This window comes from Myotis daubentonii, chromosome 18 (assembly GCF_963259705.1).
Source record: "Myotis daubentonii chromosome 18, mMyoDau2.1, whole genome shotgun sequence".
NCBI classification, from domain to species: Eukaryota; Metazoa; Chordata; class Mammalia; order Chiroptera; family Vespertilionidae; genus Myotis; species Myotis daubentonii.
Window position 1 is genome coordinate 30562872 of NC_081857.1, and position 19734 is coordinate 30582605.

The 19734-nt window shown below is 41.2% G+C and overlaps 1 protein-coding gene across 7 annotated transcripts; it reads right to left on the reverse strand.

Moving 5' to 3' along the window:
- Window positions 1-537: 537 nt before the first annotated feature.
- ANP32E (acidic nuclear phosphoprotein 32 family member E) lies at window positions 538-19123 on the reverse strand. Of its 7 annotated transcripts, none has more exons than XM_059673693.1 (7): window positions 18739-19112; window positions 15929-16078; window positions 14366-14488; window positions 11958-12123; window positions 9223-9386; window positions 5839-5911; window positions 538-2684 (listed from the first exon to the last, which is right to left on the reverse strand). In XM_059673693.1, exons 1-7 carry the CDS (start codon window positions 18790-18792, stop codon window positions 2620-2622), a joined length of 795 nt encoding a protein of 264 aa, XP_059529676.1. In that variant the 5' UTR covers window positions 18793-19112; the 3' UTR covers window positions 538-2619. The 7 variants fall into 7 exon arrangements, with proteins under 7 accessions (XP_059529676.1, XP_059529675.1, XP_059529677.1 ...); XM_059673692.1 differs by having other exon boundaries at window positions 538-2687; XM_059673694.1 differs by lacking the exon at window positions 18739-19112 and adding an exon at window positions 17535-17663 and having other exon boundaries at window positions 538-2687.
- Between the last annotated feature and the right edge of the window lie 611 nt (window positions 19124-19734).

The window sequence follows — 19734 nt, forward strand, 5'->3', positions numbered from 1 at the left end:
TATTTAGATTATCGAGGGGTCCTAAAGATAAACATACAGTATAAATGAAGAGTTTGGACCCATTTTACAAAACTTCTGATGTACAACAGGTTTATAACAACTTTAGTTAACTACTAGTAATAATTACTTCAACTGTAGGTAATAAAGTTATTACTTCAAATCAAAATACAAAAAGTACTGGATCAATTTGCAACTCCAAAAGAAAAATTAAGAAAATCCAGAATTTTTTTCTGCTTCTTGGAAAAAAAAAAATTAAGAAGGCAGATCATGAGTTAATTATTAAATTGTAATCCCTCATATCACACCCAAGTGTTTAAATGATTTAACTTCCAAGCTATTGCTCAGTTTTTTAAAAAGATCTTCAATGCCCCCAATGGCGGTGTTCAAAAGTGAATATCATACGCTGAAACTAATCATTAACAACAAATCTTCAATTTATTTGAAGCAATTCAGTTGCAAAAACTTTAAATTACAGCAGTCTCAGAAAAAACAGGGAACAGTCAGAAACAATAAAGGAATACTCAGAAGAACTGCATTTTTTTTTTAACACTGTCATGGCTTTATTCAAAACACAGTTGCACAAAAGTATTAACTTCAAAGATTTTTGAGTTTTGAGGAGTTTAACACACTATATACACACTGCCATACAAAGAAGCATTAAAATAGGACCGAAAACTTCTACAAAATATAAAACCCACCCTTATTTGCATGAAAATATCACCCACAAAGCTAAATAAGTCTTAAAAGTTATTTGGAGGCTCTTAAGTGTTGTTTACAAACCAAAGAACAATAATATTGATTGCACAATAAAATGATTGATAAGAAAGCCAGTATATAAATTTAATTTTAAAAATAAGTATTATATAATCTGGCAAACAATGTGATGAGAATTCTTAGGGACTAAAACAAGGGATTTCAGTTGTTAAAAAGGAATAAAATGTTAGCTATTTGGATATTCGAATCCCCCCACTAAACTTATCTCAAGAGTTTTAGTTCATTTTGTGCCACTTTTTTAGTTTAAGCTAAAGCAGTACTATACTCAGTAATTTAAATGTGTCCCAGTATGAACGTGTAACTTCAGTTAATTTGCTGACACTAACAAAAACACTTACAAATATTCAAAACCAAAGGGGGAAAAATTTAGAGAGCCAAGATTAAAAAAGCAATTGCCTTGAACATGGAGCCTCCATAACAAAAAGGGAGATGAACTTATCTACTCATATTATAATCAGTAGCCATATAAGAAAACACACTCACACTTTTCCCAAATATTTTTCTATTTTTAATGGACATCCACTTGAAAACAAATCTTAATTTTAATATGGATTTAGTTTCAAATATTTTTCCATTGCCTAATATATTCCAATCAAATGCTAAATCTGATAATGCTTTAAAACTATAGAGAGAATAATTAAAGGTTCTACTCAGAAAAAATTAGAAATGCTTGCAGAGTGGTAGCTAAGTCATTTGGGAAGCTAACTTATAATTTGATTTGAATGTCTCATTAATTACCAACAGGCAAATTATTCTGACTTTTGAGGAACACTATTGCTGCTTCCAAAAGCCCATCTGCTTTTCTTTCTTCATCCTTCTACAGTCTGTATATCTTGTCAACCAAGAAGGATTTCCAGTAAGCAGAGTCTGTTGCATAAAACTGCATAGATAATATTCATATCTCAGAAAATACTCAGTTTGTTTCACTTAGCTTTTTGAAAACTGAGACAGGTCTGAAAAGGTAATTGAGGTATAAGAATAAAGGTTTTCCTGGGTATTCATAAGTTTCCCCCCCATTTTTTTTTTTTTTTTTGAGGAGAGGGAGGAGAGTGAAACAAGAAAGGTAGGTGGTCGTAAAGGAATTGTTGAAAGAAAATGAAAAATGCACACTTAAAAATAAAACAAAAACCAACCCTTAGCATGTCATGATCTTCATTCAGCTTGAGAACAAAGGGCTCCTCTGCATGTCTCTGAACTTACTATAAGCAATTTTTCCTTCAAAAATAAAATCTTATTAGCCACCTGGCTTACAGGTTTCAGAAGCCTCCCCAAAAGCCAGGAACTATGTTGCTGAATAGAACCTTTACTATTCTGCTCCTACTTTCCAAGTTACTCATGTGACAAAAAAGCACCCAAAATCCCTTAGCCAAAAAAGGCACTGCCTTCAAAATGAAGATCTCTGGGTCACCTCTAAAAAAATAACCAACTTATCATTCAAAAGACTATTTTTATTTCATACTCCAGCTGACTGTGATTTCTGTTAATTGATAAATAACTTTAAAACCTTATGAATGAAATGCACCATACTATGCCTGTGCAAAAGCCATCATGTTTTAATTATGGGCTAAAATGACTAAGAAGTAAACTTGTATTAGAAAAATTAAGATTCTAAATAAACTGCTAGGGAATTTCACAAGGAGGTCAATGAAAATTTTTCTCTACATATGATCATTAACAGACTAGTAAATCTTATTTGGAATGATAAGGCAAAAATAGTAAAACCACACTTTTCCTATAAAAAGTTACACATTATCTTATGTAGGGATAACTATTATACATAAAGAAACAAGATGTGACCACTCTATTGCACACCCAGGAATTTAGGGAAACTGGTCTTAGAATGATCTAGTCATCTTCTTCTTCTCCATCATCTTCAGCATCTCGTTTCCGCTTTTCCCCTCGAAGACCTTCTTCTGAAAGAAGAGTGAAAGGAAAAGTATAAAATATTTAATTTTAGCAAATAAATATTTGTTAAATTACAAAGTTTGGATCTATCTTAGTGAAAAGTTAATGGCGTAAAAAATGATAGGTTAAGTGTCCTCTGAATTTTTCAACTTCAGTTGAAAGAACTTAATAGACTTAGAAATCCATAAATAATGGAAGCTTGCTATGCACCCTTGTGGCCAAATCGTGAAGTACAGGTCAAGAAATTAAGGGCTTGCCCTGACCAGTTTGGTTCAGTGGCTAGAGCATCGGCCTGTGGACTGAAGGGTCCCAGGTCCAATTCCGGTCAAGGGCATGAACCTGGGTTGTGGGCACATCCCCAGTAGGAGATGTGCAGGCGGCAGCTGATCGATGTTTCCCTCTCATGGATGTTTCTAACTCTCTGTCCCTCTCCCTTCCTCTCTGTAAAAAAATCAATAAAATATATTTGGGGAAAAAAAAGAAATTAAGGGCTTGATATAATGGACTTATTAGTGAATTTTAAAATTTATTTTGAAAGGCCTAGGTAGAGTACCAGAGAACAAATCTAAAAAGGGTATTATCGAGTTCAACTGTTCTTCCCTTCTAGAGAAGCCTTCATCCTCTCCAAAATGTAAGATCCTGAAAAAATTAATAAACTGAACTCAGAGATCCGTTATCTTGCCTGGCCAGTGTGACTCAGTGGTTGAGCGTCAACCTATGAACCAGGAGGTCATGGTTTGATTCCCAGTCAGGGCACATGCCCAGGTTTCCGGCTCGAACCCCAGTGGGCAGGGTGCAGGAGGCAGCCGACCAATGATTTTTTTCTCATCATTAATGTTTCTATTTCTCCCTTTCCCCCGTCCTCTCTGAAATCAACAAAAATATATTTTTTAAAAAGAAATCCATTATCTCTTTATTCCTACTTTTAAAATAAATGTTATAAGCTGGTTTTTTTTATAAGCTGTTTTTTTATTGGAATTAATGAATACCCTGAGAAAAAAGAGGTTTTATACCTTTCAAGGGAATTCTATGATATGTTGCCAAAATCAAAGAGATCAGTAGTAATTTTGAACTGTAGAGTCAATCTTTAAAGTCCATGAATAGCTGTAACTTTAATTTTAGGATATCTTTTTTTTTTTTTTAATATATTTTATTGATTTTTTACAGAGAGGAAGGGAGAGAGATAGAGAGTTAGAAACATCGATGAGAGAGAAACATCGATCAGCTGCCTCCTGCACATCCCCCACTGGGGATATGCCCGCAACCCAGGTACATGCCCTTGACCGGAATCGAACCTGGGACCTTTCAGTCCGCAGGCCGACGCTCTATCCATTGAGCCAAACCAGTTTCGGCTAATTTTAGGATATCTTTTTCTTCGTTTTTCACTCTTTATCATTGAGTATTATAGATGTCTCCCCCTATCTCCCCCTGCGCCAACACACACACACTGCCCTCCTCCACCTGGATCCTGCCCCACCCCAGGCCTTTACCACCCTATTGTGTCCACGGGTAATGCATATATGCATATAAGTTCTTTTGTTAACCTCTTCCCACCATCCCCTCCCCTCTTCCTTCTGACATCCATCTGTCTGTTCTATGCTTCCATCCCTCTGGGTCTATTTTATTCATTAGATTCCTTGTTCATTTACTTTCATTTTTTAGATTCAATTTTTGATAGATATGTATTCATTGCCATTTTATTGTTCACATTTTTTATCTTCTTCCTCTTTTTAAAGAAGACCTGTCAATATATCATGTAATACTGGTTTGGTCATGATGAACTCCTATACCTTTTTCTTGTCTGTGAAGTTCTTTATCTGACCTTCAATTCTAAATGATAGCTTTGCTAGGTAGTCTTGGTTATAGGTCCTTGTTCTTTATCACTTTGAATATTTCTTGCCACTAACTTCTGGCCTGCAAAGTTTCTGTTGAGAAATTGGCTGACAGTTGTTTGGGCGCTCCTTGTAGGTAACTGCTTTTCTTTTTCTGTTTTTAAGATTCTCTTTGTCTTTAACCTCTGGTATTTTAATTATGAAGTGTCTTGGTGTGTGCCTCTTTGGGTTCATCCTGTTTGGGACTCTCTGCACTTCCTGAACTTGTCAAGTCTATTTCTTTCACCAGGTAGGGGAAGTTTTCTTCATTTTTTCAAACAGGTTTTCAATTTCTTGCTCCCTCTCTTCTCCTTCTGGCACCCCTATGATACGAATGTTGGTACACTTGAAGTTGTCCCAGAGGCCCCTTACACTATCTTTATATTTTTGGATTTTTTTTTCTTTTTGCTCTTCTGATTGGGTGTTTTTTGCTTGCTCATATTCCAAATCGCTGATTTGATTCTTGGCATCCTCTACTGTTGATTCCTTATAAATTATTCTTCATTTCATTTAGTGTATCCTTCATTTCTGACTGTTCCTTTTGTATGTCCTTGAAGTTCTCATTAAGTCCCTTGAGCATCCTTAAAACCATTGTTTTGAACTCTGTATCTGGTAGTTTTCTTGCTTCCATTTCATTTAGTTCTTTTTAAAATATATACATTTATTGATTTCAGAGAGGAAGGGAGAGGGAGAGAGAGAGAGAGAAATATCAATGATGAGAGAGAATCACTGATCAGCTGCCTCCTGCACACCCCCTACTGGATCCTTTCAAGTTGCTGCCCCAGTGCTGGAGCTCAGAGGGAGTGAGTCTGAGTAAGTCTGTGTGCGGGCTCTTTAAGAGGAACTGCCTGGGACTCCAGCAGCCTCTGCATCACTCAGCCACAATCCCCACTGGTTTTTACAACCTGAAGTTACAGGGACTTCTCTTCTTGGCACTGGAACCCTGAGTTGAAGAGTCTGGTGTGGGGTTGGGATAGCCTTGCTCCTCACAGGGCGAACTCTGCAGCCAAGATATACCTTCTGATTTTTAACCATCACACATGGGTGTTGGACCAGCCCGTTCCACACCTCTGCCCCTCATACCAGTTTCAATGTGGCTTCTTTAATTCTCTAGTTGTAGGGCTTCTGTTCTTCCAAGATTTCAGGTGGTTCTGAATGATGGCTGTTCTGTGGTTTAGTTGTAATTTTGATGTGGTTGTGGGAGGAGGCAAATACTGTGTTTACCTATGCCGCCATATTGACCCTCCCCCTCTAATTTTAGAATATTTTTATGGCTAATATAACTCACCCTCTTCTTCTTCTTCTTCTTCATCATCTTCTTCTTCTTCCCCTTCAACATAGTCATCATCATCTTCTTCATCCTTGAAATTCAAATATTCAGTTTAAGAATAAATGAGCCATGACACATATTTTCCAGTTTGATACTTATAATTTTAAAAACACAAGATACTAATCACATTTATCTCTTGATAATTTAGAAAAGCCCAAGTTTAAAAAGCTAATTACTTCTCTGGAACTTGTTTTAAAGAAAATATGATTACAGTGCCTATTATAAGTCCTACATAAAGTCCTTCTTTATACATATTAATTCCTTACTTTTGAAGAGCAGCTGAAATAGAAATAAGAGTCAAACTGCCCTGGCCAGGTGGCTCAGTTAGTTGGGACATCATCCTGTATACCAAAAGGTTTCAGTTTGATTCCCAGTCAGGTCACATCCTAGGTTTTGGGTTCAATCCCCATTTGAGGCACATATGGGAGGCAACTGATAGATGTTTCTTTCTATATTTCTCCCTTCCTCTCTCTCTAAAATCAGTAAAAAAGATATCCTAAGGTGAGATTTTTTTTTTAAAAAAGACTCAAACAAAAAATACCTAATCAAATACCATTTCTATTTCCTCCTACTTTCTCTTTAAATCTCAGTAGTCTCTGACACTCCCTTCCACTGGCTCCTAGTTTCTAAAATCAAGACCTCATTTTAAACACCCAAATTATCTCATCATAATTGAACACTTCTAGTCCCTGCTACCTGGGTACTACCATTGACTTAATGTTATCTTAGAGATGTTTGTTCTATACTTGACCATTCAGTTTTAGTTAATATTTCCCAATGTTCAATGGAATGATACACATAAACATTTGCAGTTAACTAAAGGTCATTTTTAAATTACTTAATACTATCTAGATTTAAAAAGAATGATTGATGCCAAAACCGGTTTGGCTCAGTGGATAGAGCGTCGGCCTGCGGACTGAAAGGTCCCAGGTTCGATTCCGGTCAAGGGCATGTACCTGGGTTGCGGGCACATCCCCAGTGGGAGATGTGCTGGAGGCAGCTGATCGATGTTTCTCGCTCATCGATGTTTCTAACTCTCTATCTCTCTCCCTTCCTCTCTGTAAAAAATCAATAAAATATATTTAAAAAAAAAAAGAAAAAGAATGATTGACAGAGAAAATAAAAAGCCAAATACAAAATGACATGAGTTCATTATTTTACTAAATAAATTAAAACTTAGGGGAAAAATACTCAAGTTGTATACTGATTCAAATTAAACAGGTTGCCTTTCTCTATGAATACATAAGATACTTAAAAGTCCTATTCTTCATGATGCTATAGCTCCTAACTCACTAAGGGCCCAAACAAGTTTGAGTCCTATTTCTCCTCATACTAGTTTTATATTTAAAAGAGTATCAGAGAAAAATTACCATTAATCAGTGATATCATCTATCTAACCAATGTAAGTCATTAGGAAAACAAATGAGAATACTAACAATTTCTAGTCTAAGATATTATTTTTAATAATAAAAACTTGTTTAAAATTATAAATTATGAAAATGAAACTCAATAAATTAACAATAGGAGAAACTCCCTCCCCTTAAAGATCTCACCATCTAGCAGAAAGTTGCCAAATAAACAAGTTTTTACAAAAGTGACTATAGCGGCGTTGGTGGTATAGTGGTGAGCATAGCTGCCTTCCAAAAGTGACTACAGGTAATAATAGAAGCCTAATCAAGGTTCAAAGGTAACAGAGAAAGGAGTGACTGTCTATTAAAAATTATAAAAAGCTTCAATGAGGCAACTCCAGAGCTGAGAGTTTGTGTGGTGTTTTTTTTATAAAGTAGAGCCTTTTACAAAAAATACTTTCATTGATTTTTTAGAGAGAGAGGAAAGGAGAGGGATAGAGAGGTAGAAACATCGATGAGAGAGAACCATCATCGATTGGCTACCTCCTGCACACCTAGTGTAAGGATGGAGCCCGCAATCCGGGCGTGTGCCCTGAAGGGGAATTGAATCACAATCTCTTGACGCTCAACCACTGAGTCAAACAGGCTGGGCCAGAATAGAGTTTTTAAAGATAACAGTTCACAAGACATGATTTGTGTGGTGGTTACACAAGTATAAACATTTGTAAAATCCTGTGGATTTGCCCTGGCTGGTGTGGCTCGGTGGACTGGAGCATTGTCCCATATACGAAAGGCTGTTGGTTCAATTCCCAGTCAGGGCACATACCTAGGTTGCAGGGATCCGGGGCATGTAAGAGAGGCAATCAATAGATGTTTCTCTCTCACATCTGTGCTTCTGTCTCTCTCTCTCTCCCCCCTTCCACTTTCTATAAAAATCAGTATTGAAAAAACATATCCTTAGGTGAGGATTAAAAAAAATGTCATGGGCTTGTACATAAAATCAGTGTACTTTACATGCTTTACTCTATTTATGTTTATCTCAAAAAAAGAAAATTCATCAGAAGACATGGGTACAAAGTCATTAATAGAATACTCACATTATATACACAGACAGAAAGGCAAGAAATAGCTTCGGGTGACAATTTATTTTGGTATTGAGGGAGATAAAGCCAGAGAAGGAAGCAGGGGCTAGATAATGAAGGGCCCTGTGTGTCTTGGTGGCAACAGGGAAATATTAAAGGGTTTCAAGCAGGCTAGTATTTGCATTCAGAATACACAGGCAAGCACTGCAAAGACTACACCTTAGTGGTGATGCTGTATTCAGGGAGAGCATTTAGAAAGCTACAACAAAAGCACAGCAAGAAACCGGCTCCAGTGACTTGGTTGGTTGGGCATCATCCCATGCACCAAAAGGTTGCCAGTCTGATTCTGTTGGGTGGAATACCTGAGTTGGGGGTTTGGTCCTTGGTCAGGAGGGAATGGAGAGCGGCCCATCAATGCCTCTCTCTCACCCCCTCGTCTTTCCTCTCCCCAAGCATGTCCTTGGGTAGAGGTTTAAAAAAAAAAAGCATAAGCAATTAATAATTAGGGTAAAGAAAAGTTTTCGTGAGTGCCTACAATGTGCTAGCTAGATACTTCATAGGTATTATTTTGTTAAACCCTTAAAACAACCCTACGAGATTGGTATAATCGCTAAGTTTTATAAAAGCAGAAACTGAGACTCAGAAACAGTTGTAAAATGTTTCCATCACACCATGCTGCTGAGTCCAGAATGGATTTGAAAGGTATCTAGGAGGTAAAATCAATAGATGTTTATGATCATCTGGATATAATATGAATTGAGGGGAGTGGGGGAGAAAAATGACAGGCAAGCAGACACATGCACCCCCACAAGTTAGAAATAACTCAGATTTCTACACACCTTACTTTTTATAGTATTTAGCTCTATGCCTAAAAAACTAATTTTCAGTGCAGGTAAGAAGGGTCTGTTCACCTGAATTTCTTCTCTCATTAAGTATGAGAGGCCCACTTCCTCTTCTCCCTCTCCCAATTCTGAGCCTGCTTCATCTTCCTCCTCATCTTCTTCTTCCTCCTCTTCTTCCTCATACCCTTCAGGTGGACCTGCTTCATCTTCCTCTTCATCATCTTCATCTCCATCTTTAAAAATATTTTCAGAGATAGGCAAATGGCTGGGCAAATGTTTCTTGATAATATATTGATTCTTTTAACCCTTGCCCCAATCACTTCAAACTCTTAAGCAAATGGGTAGGAGGTATCTCAGGGTGATTTTATTTCTTAAACACCCATATTTACTACTTGAAAAATAGGGTTTCTAAATATTGAAAATTTCCAACATATAGCTTTTTATCACAATATTACATGTACTAAAGTTTATTTTACTTTGTGGACACTTCAAAACCTGCTTGTCCATCATTCCATCACTTTATAACGTTGTTTATCCACCAATTCTTTTCAAATAATAGTAACAAAGTGTACCATTACTAATAACAGCTTTTTGTCCATCTTATCTGTTAGTCACCCATTTTCCCAAAAATATATATTCACTGTCTAATTCTAGAACATTTCCATCAACCCCAAAGTAACCCCAAATCCATTGGCACTCACCATTCTCCCCTCCCCTAGCCCTGACAACCAATAATCTACTTTGTAGCTCTGTGAATTTGCCTACTCTGGACATTTCAATATAAATAGTTATACAATATGTAGTCCTTTGTATCCAGCTTCTTTAACTTAGTAGAAGATTTTCAGGGTTCACTCTGGTATCAGTACTTCATTCATTTTTATGGCTGAATATTATTCATACATACATATACATGTATACTAGAGGCCCGGTGCACAAAAATTTGTGCACTTGGTGGGGAGGGGAGGTCCCTCAGCCCGGCCTGTGCCCTCTCTCAGTCTGGGACCCCTCAGGGGATGACCACCTGCTGGCTTAGGCCTGCTCCCCGGGGGATTGGGCCCAAGCTGGCAATCAGACATCCCTCTGGCAGCCCGGCAGCCCTCGGGGGATGTCCATTTGCCAGCAGGGAGCAGGCCTAAACTGCAGTCAGACATCCTTAGCGCTGCTGAGGAGGCAGGAGAGGCTCCCATCACCACCGCTGTACTGGCAGCCATCAGCCTGGCTGTGGCTGAGCAGAGCTCCTCCCATGTGAGAGCGTCCTGACCACCAGAGGGCAGCTCCTGCATTGAGCGTCTGCCCCCTGGTGGTCAGTGTGTATCATAGTGACCAGTCATTCCCAGTCCTTCTGCTGTTAGGGTCAGTTTGCATATTACCCTTTTACTATATAGGATAGAGGCCTGGTGCACCGGTGGGGGCCAGCTGGTTTGCCCTGAAGGGTGTCCCGGATCAGGGTGGGGGTCCCGCTTGGGTGCCTGGCCAGCCTGGATGAGGGGATGATGGCTGTTTGCAGCTGGTCACACCCCCTTCAGGGTGGGGGTCCCCACTGGGGTGCCTGGCCAGTCTGGGTGAGGGGCTGAGGGCCATTTTCAGTCTGGCGGGCGACTGAAGCTCCCAACCTCTCCTTTTTTTCTTTTTTTTTCTTTTTTTATTCTGGGATTTATTTACCTTCTATGGCTGTCACTGGAACTGAGAGCCAGCTTAAGCTTTGAGGTTCGGCTCCAGCTCTGAGACCTCGGCTGCTGAAAGCAGGTATCTGGGTTTGTTTGGCTTCCATAATTGAAACACTGTTGCAACTCCAGCTCTGAGGCCCGGCTGGCTGAAAGCAGGTTTCTGGGGTTTGTTTAGCTTCTATAATTGCAACATTGTTTCTTAGAGTGCAGCTCAGAGGCTGGCAGCGGCAGGCGGGGAACCTTGGCTTCCTCCATTGCTGGAGCAAGCAAGCCTCCTGTTCGCTTCAGCTGCCTGGCTGCCGGCCGCCATCTTGGTTGGCAGTTAATTTGCATATTGCCCTGATTAGCCAATGGGAAAGCGTGTCAGAGGTACAGTTAATTACCATGTTTGTCTATTATTAGATAGGATATATATATATATATATATATATATATATTGTATTTTGTTTTTCTATTTATCAGTTGATGAACATGGGTTGTTTCTAGTTAGTGGCTATTATAGATAACTAGATTTGTGCACATTGAAAGGAAATTGATTAAGTGTCCAGCAGGGTGGGGTCCCTCAGCCTGGCCTGCGGGGATTGGGCAGAAACTGGCTCTCTGACATCCCCTGAGAGGTCCCAGAGTGTGAGAGGGCAGTTCTCAGGTGACACACCCCAGAATTGAGCTCCCTCCTCTCTGGTTCCAGGGTGGGTCACCTGAGAAACGCCACTGCCAAGTTACCACAGCTCAGCAGCTCCTGCGTTGAGCATCTGCCCCCTGGTGGTCATTGCACATCATAGCTAATGGTCGGACGGGTGCTTAGCCTTGAATGGGATTTTTTTAAAGTACTATTTTAAAAATTGCAAAAAAACCTTAACATTAACAAATAAATAAATAAATAAAAGTTGCCACTTTTACTGGGTGGCTTATACAGATATATAAAATTTCATGGAGCCTGATATAATAATCATTAAGTACCCCCAAAGCTATCAGAAATCTCAAAGAATATAGGACTAGGACTATAGGTTTCTAAATGTTTCTTGTCTTATTAACATCTTTTTTTTCCTACACCTAAATATCCATGCCCAATCTAATTTGCATGGTTAGCGTGCAGACTATAATTGTGGCATATTTATGAGTATTATGAATGATTACCCTCATCATCCTCTGCTCCCGAGTCTGGTGCTTCGTTATCCTCCTGATCAAATCCATCTAAGTAGGTGATTTGCTGCAGCAGTTCAAAAATACTCTCTCTATAATCTTCTAGGGTTGTGATCTCACAGTTAAACAAGTCAAGACTTTTTAAATTTTTAAGATTTTGCTGGAAAAATAAGAAGTTAAAACTTACAATCAAGATGTAAAATATCTTGTTATTTTCTTTTAATTCATGAACCAGAAAACATGTAGTTGAAATCAGAGGATGAGTTTTGAATCTTTAGAATTTTATAATGAAGGGTTATTATATCAAACACAGCCAATTCTCTTAACGAAGCGCTGGCATGCTAACTCCACAGAAGTAGGAACTTGGTTGTGTTCAACTGCTGTGTCTCCAGCACCTGGCTTAGTGCCTAACTTATAAAAAGGCACTCAATATATTTGTTGAGCGGATCTATGTACAAATAGGCAACAATAATAACATGTTTTGTTTAAATCCACAAACTTACTTCCAACAATTTCAACCTCTTCACAAACTTTTTAAAAATCAGAGCAACAATTTTTACTTTATCTTCTTTTCCTTTCCTCATACTAGGAAACAAATGAGCAAATAATGAAATAACAAAACAAAAAAAGTCAAGAAGAAAGGAAAAGGAATAGAATTTAAGAAAATACTAGAGATTTTCAGACCAGATATTCAACTCTTAAAGTTGATAAAATAAATTTCTCATGGGTTTAAAAAATTATCTTAATGTTTTACTTAAAAGGAAAAGAAAGCCTTACCATTGACCAATGATTTTCAACCAGTGTGCTGCAAGAATTTTTAAAACATGTAATACCTGACTAGTCAGGGGCACTCAACTCTTTTTCCCTTAGATTGTCAAATAAAAAATGACAACACGCCCTAGCCAGTTTTGCTCAGTGGAAAGAAAGAGTGTCAGCCTGTGGACCAAAGGGTCCCGGGTTTGATTCTGGTCAAGGGCACATACTTTGGTTGCAGGCTCCTCCCCAGCCTGGGCCCTGGTCAGGGCTTGTTCAGGAGGCAACCAATTGATGTGTTTCTCTCACATTGATGTTTCTCTCTGTCTTTCTCTCTCTCTTCAACTCTCTCTAAAAATCAATGGAAAAATATCCTCAGGTGAGGTTTAAAATAAATAATTAACAACACAACACTAGCCATCTGGTGTGAATGCCCTGTCTTGAACCATAAATATGTATGTCATATAATAGAGTTGCATCTTATTGGTCACATCACATAAGGTTGTATCTGATTGGTTAATTCTTGATACCAGAAATTCTGTATAGGCACTTGATTTTTTAAAAAGTCACTTTGGAGCAAAAAGGGTAGGTAATTATTTTTTTTCTGTAAGCCATTCAAAATGCTATCTTTTTTTTTTTGGTCAGATCAGCAAAACATATATTTTTTGGTGTGTAGCAGAACTTTAGTAATTATTTTATGTGTGCCATGAGATGAAAAAGGTTGAAAATCGCTGATCTAGATAATAATATATAAGAAATTCAGAAGTTTCACAAGAATAATATAGAAATCAATAGGATAACCTCTCCTGATATTTAAATATTTGTATAAATATTTATCAGTATTTTTCACAATAAGCAGATAAAATTTTCTGATATATATGAATTTTCACTTTTATTCTGATAGGTAATATCAATGAAAATTGTTATTCAAAGTACTATGAATATATCTACTTTTTAGTAATTAAAAACCATGTGAAATTTTTCAATGTTTTCAATAGTTTTCTAATATTGGTGTCTCATTTGAGAGTGACTGATTAAACTTTATTGTACCTTCCTATCTTCTTTTACTTTTTTCCTTCCAGCATGGTATTCATTGTATGCCTTTTAACCTTCTTATTTATATTCTTTTTTTATATATATTTTTATTGATTTCAGAGAGGGAGAGAGAGATAGGAACATCAATGATGAGAATCATTGATTGGCTGCCTCCTGCACACCCCCTACTGGGGATCAAGCCCACAACCCAGGCATGTGCTCTTGACTGGAATCGAATCCGCGACACTTCAGTCCGCAGGCTGGCACTCTATCCACCAAGCCAAACCAGCCTTATTTATATTTTTGTATTCTACTGATGAATAAAAGAAAAATATTTGTCTACTAAATAAATAAGCAATATTTTTCTGTTCCTGCTAATATATATATTTTATATATATATATGCATATGTGTTATATATATGGTACCCCCAAAAAGATGTATATACACTTTAACAGCTGATAGCTCAATTTTGAAAATGAAATGTGTTTTAATAGACACTGCCTTTATAATTATTCAAAGTGTGTGTATACTTTTTTTTTTGGATACCCTATATATGCAAATCTCAGAAAATTCAACCAAAAAAGCAAGCCCAGAGACAAACCTTTCCACTTACCAGAGCTTCTAGTGCACTGAGATCTTTTATTTTGTTTCCACTCAGATTGAGGTGGGTAAGATTAGGACATTTCTCTGCCAGGACTTCCAACCCTCCAGAAATTCTATTGTTACTAAGTTCCAACTATATATTCAACATGGGGAGAAAACAAAGAATGGTGAAGACTTAGGATAGATCAAAGATTTTAAAAATATATCAATTTGACAGAAAGCATTTGTCACTCTCTCTGGCTTCAAGACTGTCACAAATAATTAATTTCCAAATTCCACCTACAACCACCAAAGAGTATGTTAGAACTCCTGTATGGATGGATGCTTGATTTATGATGGGTTATATCCAGATAAACCCACCAGTGTAAGTCGAAAATATTGCAAGTCAAAAATGCATTTAATGCCCCTATCGGATTGTTCAGTGGTTAGAGCATCAGCCTGCAGACCAAAGGGTCACAGGTTCGATTCCCAGTCAAGGGCACCTACCTCGGTTGCAGCTCAATCCCCAACCCAGGTCAGGGCACATGCGGCAGGCAACCAATTGATGTGTCTCCATCACATAGATGTTTCTCTCTCTCCCTTCCTCTCTCTCTTTCCCCTCCCTCCCTCCATTCTCTCTAAAAATCAATGGGAAAATATCCTCACATAAGGATTTTTAAAAAATGCATTCAATACACCTAACCTAGCAATATCATAACTTATGCCTAGCCTATCACATGCTCAGAATACTCACATTGATTAGCCTGTAGTTGGGCAAAATCAGCTAATACAATTAACATATACACTATAGGATATCAGTTGTTTACCCTCATGATCTCGTGTCTGACTGGGAGCGGTGGCTCATTGCCACTACCCAGCATCACGAGAGAGTAACATACCCCATATTGCTAGTCCAGCAACAGATCAAAATTCAAAACTGGTGGTGCAGTTCTACTTAATGCATATTGCTTTCACACCATCATTAAGTCAAAACGTTATTAAGTCAAACCACTATAAGCCGGGGACTGTCGGTATAATGTCTCCTAATGTAGGTTTGGTTCCAATTGTTTAACAGTTGGATTTTATGTTTCAGAGGAAAACTTTAAGCTGAAAATGTTAAGTTGAAATTCATACCATAAAGCAACTCATTATTAAATATAAATTTCTAAAAGCAAGCCCCAGCTGGCATGGCTCAGTGGCTGAGTGTCGACCTATGAACCAGGAGGTCACGGTTCAATTCCCCGTCAGAGCACAGGCCTGGGTTGCAGACTTGACCCCCATTGTAGGGTGTGCAGGAGGCAGACGATCAATGATTCTCTCTCATCATTGATGTTTCTATCATTCTCTCCCTCTTCTCCCTTCTTTTCTGAAATCAATATATATAAAATAAATTTATAAAAGCAATTATTACAGCTGATTCCAAAATTCTACATAGCCCTTTTGCTTACCTCTAGAAACTTAGAACCTTTTAGTTAAAAGGCAGAATAGTAAAAATAAAATAAGGCAGAATAGTTATTACATTTGGTAAAAAAACAAACACAGAATAGCTCTTGGCATTCAAATCATAATGCTTTGATGCCTAATGTCAACTTACCTTTCGAAGTTTATTTAAGTTGGGAAGCCGGGCCAGTGAACTTAGTTCCACATTAATCATACTCAGAAACTCTAGTTTTTTAAAAGTATCATTCAGGCCCTCAATTTCCCCATTGACACAACGGCAATTATCAATGACTAACTGTGTCATCTGTAAGAGAACAAGAATGATTCTTCAGTTTGCAGTCTGTTTAGCAAAAGACCTGGGGTCCAGACACTCTGGAAAAGAATATTAAAACCACCAATCCCTTTTTTCATTCTCCAAAAATACTGAAATACAGTCAACCAGTCATCACTGTAAGTTAACCCTTTACATTTAAACCTGGACTAAGAAGTTTAATGCCTGCTTCAAATCACTGATGAACTAAAAAAAAAAAAAACCTTTGCAGAAAGTTCCCATGTGAAACTTGTTTCCAACTCTGACAAGAACTCTCAACATCAGGGCATATATTTATGCAGGGAGGTGACACCTAGGCTCCTGGGAAAGGATGCGAGTGAGCTGCCTGAAAACAGTAGAGAGAAGCAAGGAAATTATTTTTTCACTTTTTTTTTTCAGTTTAATCCCCCTTATCTTTGGTTGATAAATGCCACCAAAACTCAAAAATACCATGTTACCCTCCATGAAGAAATGTTAGAAAACTCCTCCTGAGACAACCCAGCTTTTGGATGTTATTTGTTCTAATATCAAGGCCAAACAATACCACCCAGAATGATACATCGTTGACAAAATGTTTATTTCTCCCTGCCATCTTGGCAGCATTTTTGTGACTTTCTCCCCATGCCTGGGAGGGGGCAGGTGGTGGCTGGGTCCTCTGTTAGGCCAGAGCTGTAGAACAAAACTTTCTGCTGTGGGCCTACCCGGACTTAATCTTAAGGGGGAGGCGGAAGACCCTGCCTCTCCATTCCCAAACGTTCCAAGTGTTCTGAGCGCTCAAATTAGCAACAAGGAGTGCCACCTTCCCTCCTTGAAAGTGTCTTCGCCATAATGACTTCGCTGAGCAGAGAAGAAGGCATCATGACCTGTTTAGAGACGAGGAAGCCGCGCCCCAGAGGGTGAGAATGACCTGCCTGGGGTCAGACAGAACGTGGTAGCGCCGCAGAGCGGAGAGGGCCGCTAGGTTTGGTGTCAGAACACCGGTTCCTCCACCCGAATAACTGCATGGCCCCGGGACGCCACTCACACAGTCCACCTCCCCAGCGTGTCTGGAGGAGTCGAGTGAGTAGCAAAGGGGAATGGTGCTTTGTAAATTGGGAAGAGCTATGCAAACGCACGACCGTTATTACACCATAGGGGAGGAAGGAGAGGCTGCAAAAAGCAACATCCGGGCACTCGCCAAAACTGGAAAGGAAATTACTTCCATGGCCCTAGGTAGGCGCGTGGGGGAGGGGTGGCCGCGATGGATAGGTAAAAGGATGGAAGGGGTATAAGTCCACTTGCCCATCCCAGGCCGTAAAGGCGCATTCCTAACGTGTGCTTCTGGGATGCAGCTTTTTAAGTTTGTTTTTTCCTGCAGCCCCCAAAGAGTCGGTGCTGGAAAACGTCCAGTTATCTCTGATAATAGCGGCCGCTTCCTCCTCCCGCCACCTGCCAATTCCGGGAAACAAACTTTTACAAGTGCTCGCCGCCGCCGGACAGCCCTGCCCATCTTCACGCCGGTGCACAGCACCGCGGCCACCGCTGAGAGATGACATCCCTTCGGTCCGACTGCGGCACAAACTCAACTCTTGCAGTTACGGCTCTCGACGCCCGCCTCCGGGACCAGAAGCGCGAGGTTCCCTCTGGCACCGGCCCCACTCTGGCGACCTGCCTCTCCGGCCGACGGAAACCCCACACGGGCCGGGGACTCCCCCCGGAAAAACGGGGTCGCCTCCCAGTGCCGCCTCCGCCCGGGGCGGGATGGGCTCGGTGACGCCGGAGAGGCACCCTCGGGAAGGAGGCGGAAACGCCTCCCGCCCGACCCCCCAAAAGTTGACCGCAACCCCGCCTCGCGTGGCCCCTCCCAACCCCGTCCCTTTAAGGCGACAGCGGCGAGCGCGCCTCATTTCGTTCCGCCGAACCCATCTTTGAGTCACAAAACCCCTACGACCCAGGCGTTGAGTTTGGTGAAACCGTCTCCGGGGATCAAATTCGGAGTCGCGGCCGCCACGACGAGACAAGCCGAACGCCGCGGGGAAGGAGGCTGCTCCTCGGGTCCCCGCCCACCGCCGATTACAGCGACGAGTCCCCCAAACTTCCCCGCGGCCGGAGCGCCGGCCGCTGACCCACATTCCGCCCGCGCGGTCGGCGCGCGCTTGCCCGGGGAGTGGGCGCCGCCGGCGGGGGTCGCCGACCTCGGGAGCGACCCCGGGCTGCGCGGGCGCGATGTCGGCGGGCGCCCGGGGGCCTCCAGGCCGGGCCGCCCCTCCCCCCAAAAAGAGGGCAGCACCGAGGAAAAGTTGGACTAACTTCTCGGGCGACGATGGCTGCGGAGGGGCGAGTGGGACTCGGGGTCGCGCCCACGCCGCCTGTCCCCGGAGGAGCAACTCGGGGAGCCGAGCGGCCCGCGACACCCTGCTTCCCGCCCCCACGCGGCCAGGGCGCCGGAAAGGAGAAGGGGACTAAGCCCCCAGGCACACACAAAAACGCCCCTAGAAACTTACACCCTTCGCCATTTTAAGTAAAAGATATGAATGATTTAAACTTCAAATTGAATATTTCCTGGGGTTGGGGTTAATTCATGACCGCTCCCCGCGCACCCACCCGGGCCCCCCCGAAACCCGATCCTCCGAACACTGGCTGGTGGGGAAGGGGAGGGGGCTGAGTCATCTCACCTCCTCCGGGGCTCGGTTCCTCAACTCCTGGTTAATCCTCGTCTTCATCTCCATGTCCTCCTCCTGCTCTCTGCTCCTCCTCTCCTCCGTTACCCGGCCCTGCCTTCCCCACTGCCCCCAACCCTCAAATTGTAAAAGATTTGGAAATGAATGAAAAGAAACGCAAATATAAACGCCCACCACCAGCAGATAGGTGTGGGGGAGAAAGAAGAGAATGGCCAATGGAGTCCAAGGAGTTGGGACTCTAACTCGGCTGCCAGCACCTCCTTGTCCACACACTCGCGCGCGCACTCACATGCACACACGCGCACACACATACACACACCCGCAGTTCCTTCCCCTTCAATGGCTGCTGAGAGACTGAGCCTCCATGACACGACACCGCCAACCCCCTGGCCCACACTCCACCCACCTCCCGAGTGCATTGGTTAATGCTTCAACATCGCACTCTTCCATTGGACAGCACGAATGTCTATCAGCCTCGGGGGCGGGCCCGAACCAGCCAAGCCGTGTCTATTAGCTACAACCAAGCGCGCAGTTAACTCCGATAGGTCCAGGAGGGTGTTCGTCCTGGAAAATTATTTTGAATCCCACTAGCCCCCCTACTTTTCTTTGTGTGATTGGCGCGCTTTCTCTAGGCTCTCGGGCGATTCTGATGCTTGCTGGGTTTGTTTGGGTGTTTTGATTTGTTTTCTTCTTTATGTCCGTAGTGTTAAAGGGAGAAGGAAAGCATCCGTTTTCCGTGCCCAAGATGCGAGATCGGGTATTCACCACACAGCACGCACTGGTTCTTGGCGATTTGAAAGCACAGCTCCTGCTTTGTAGGCAAGGTGCACAGCAACATGCACGCACATCACATAAGAAGCATGCCTTCCTGGCACTGACCTGCTGGGTCAGGCTTCTGGTGCAGAACCAGAGGCGGGATAAAAATGGTATTTTAGCCCTAGCCGGTTTTGCTCAGTGGATAGATCATCAGCCTGCGGACTGAAGGGTCCT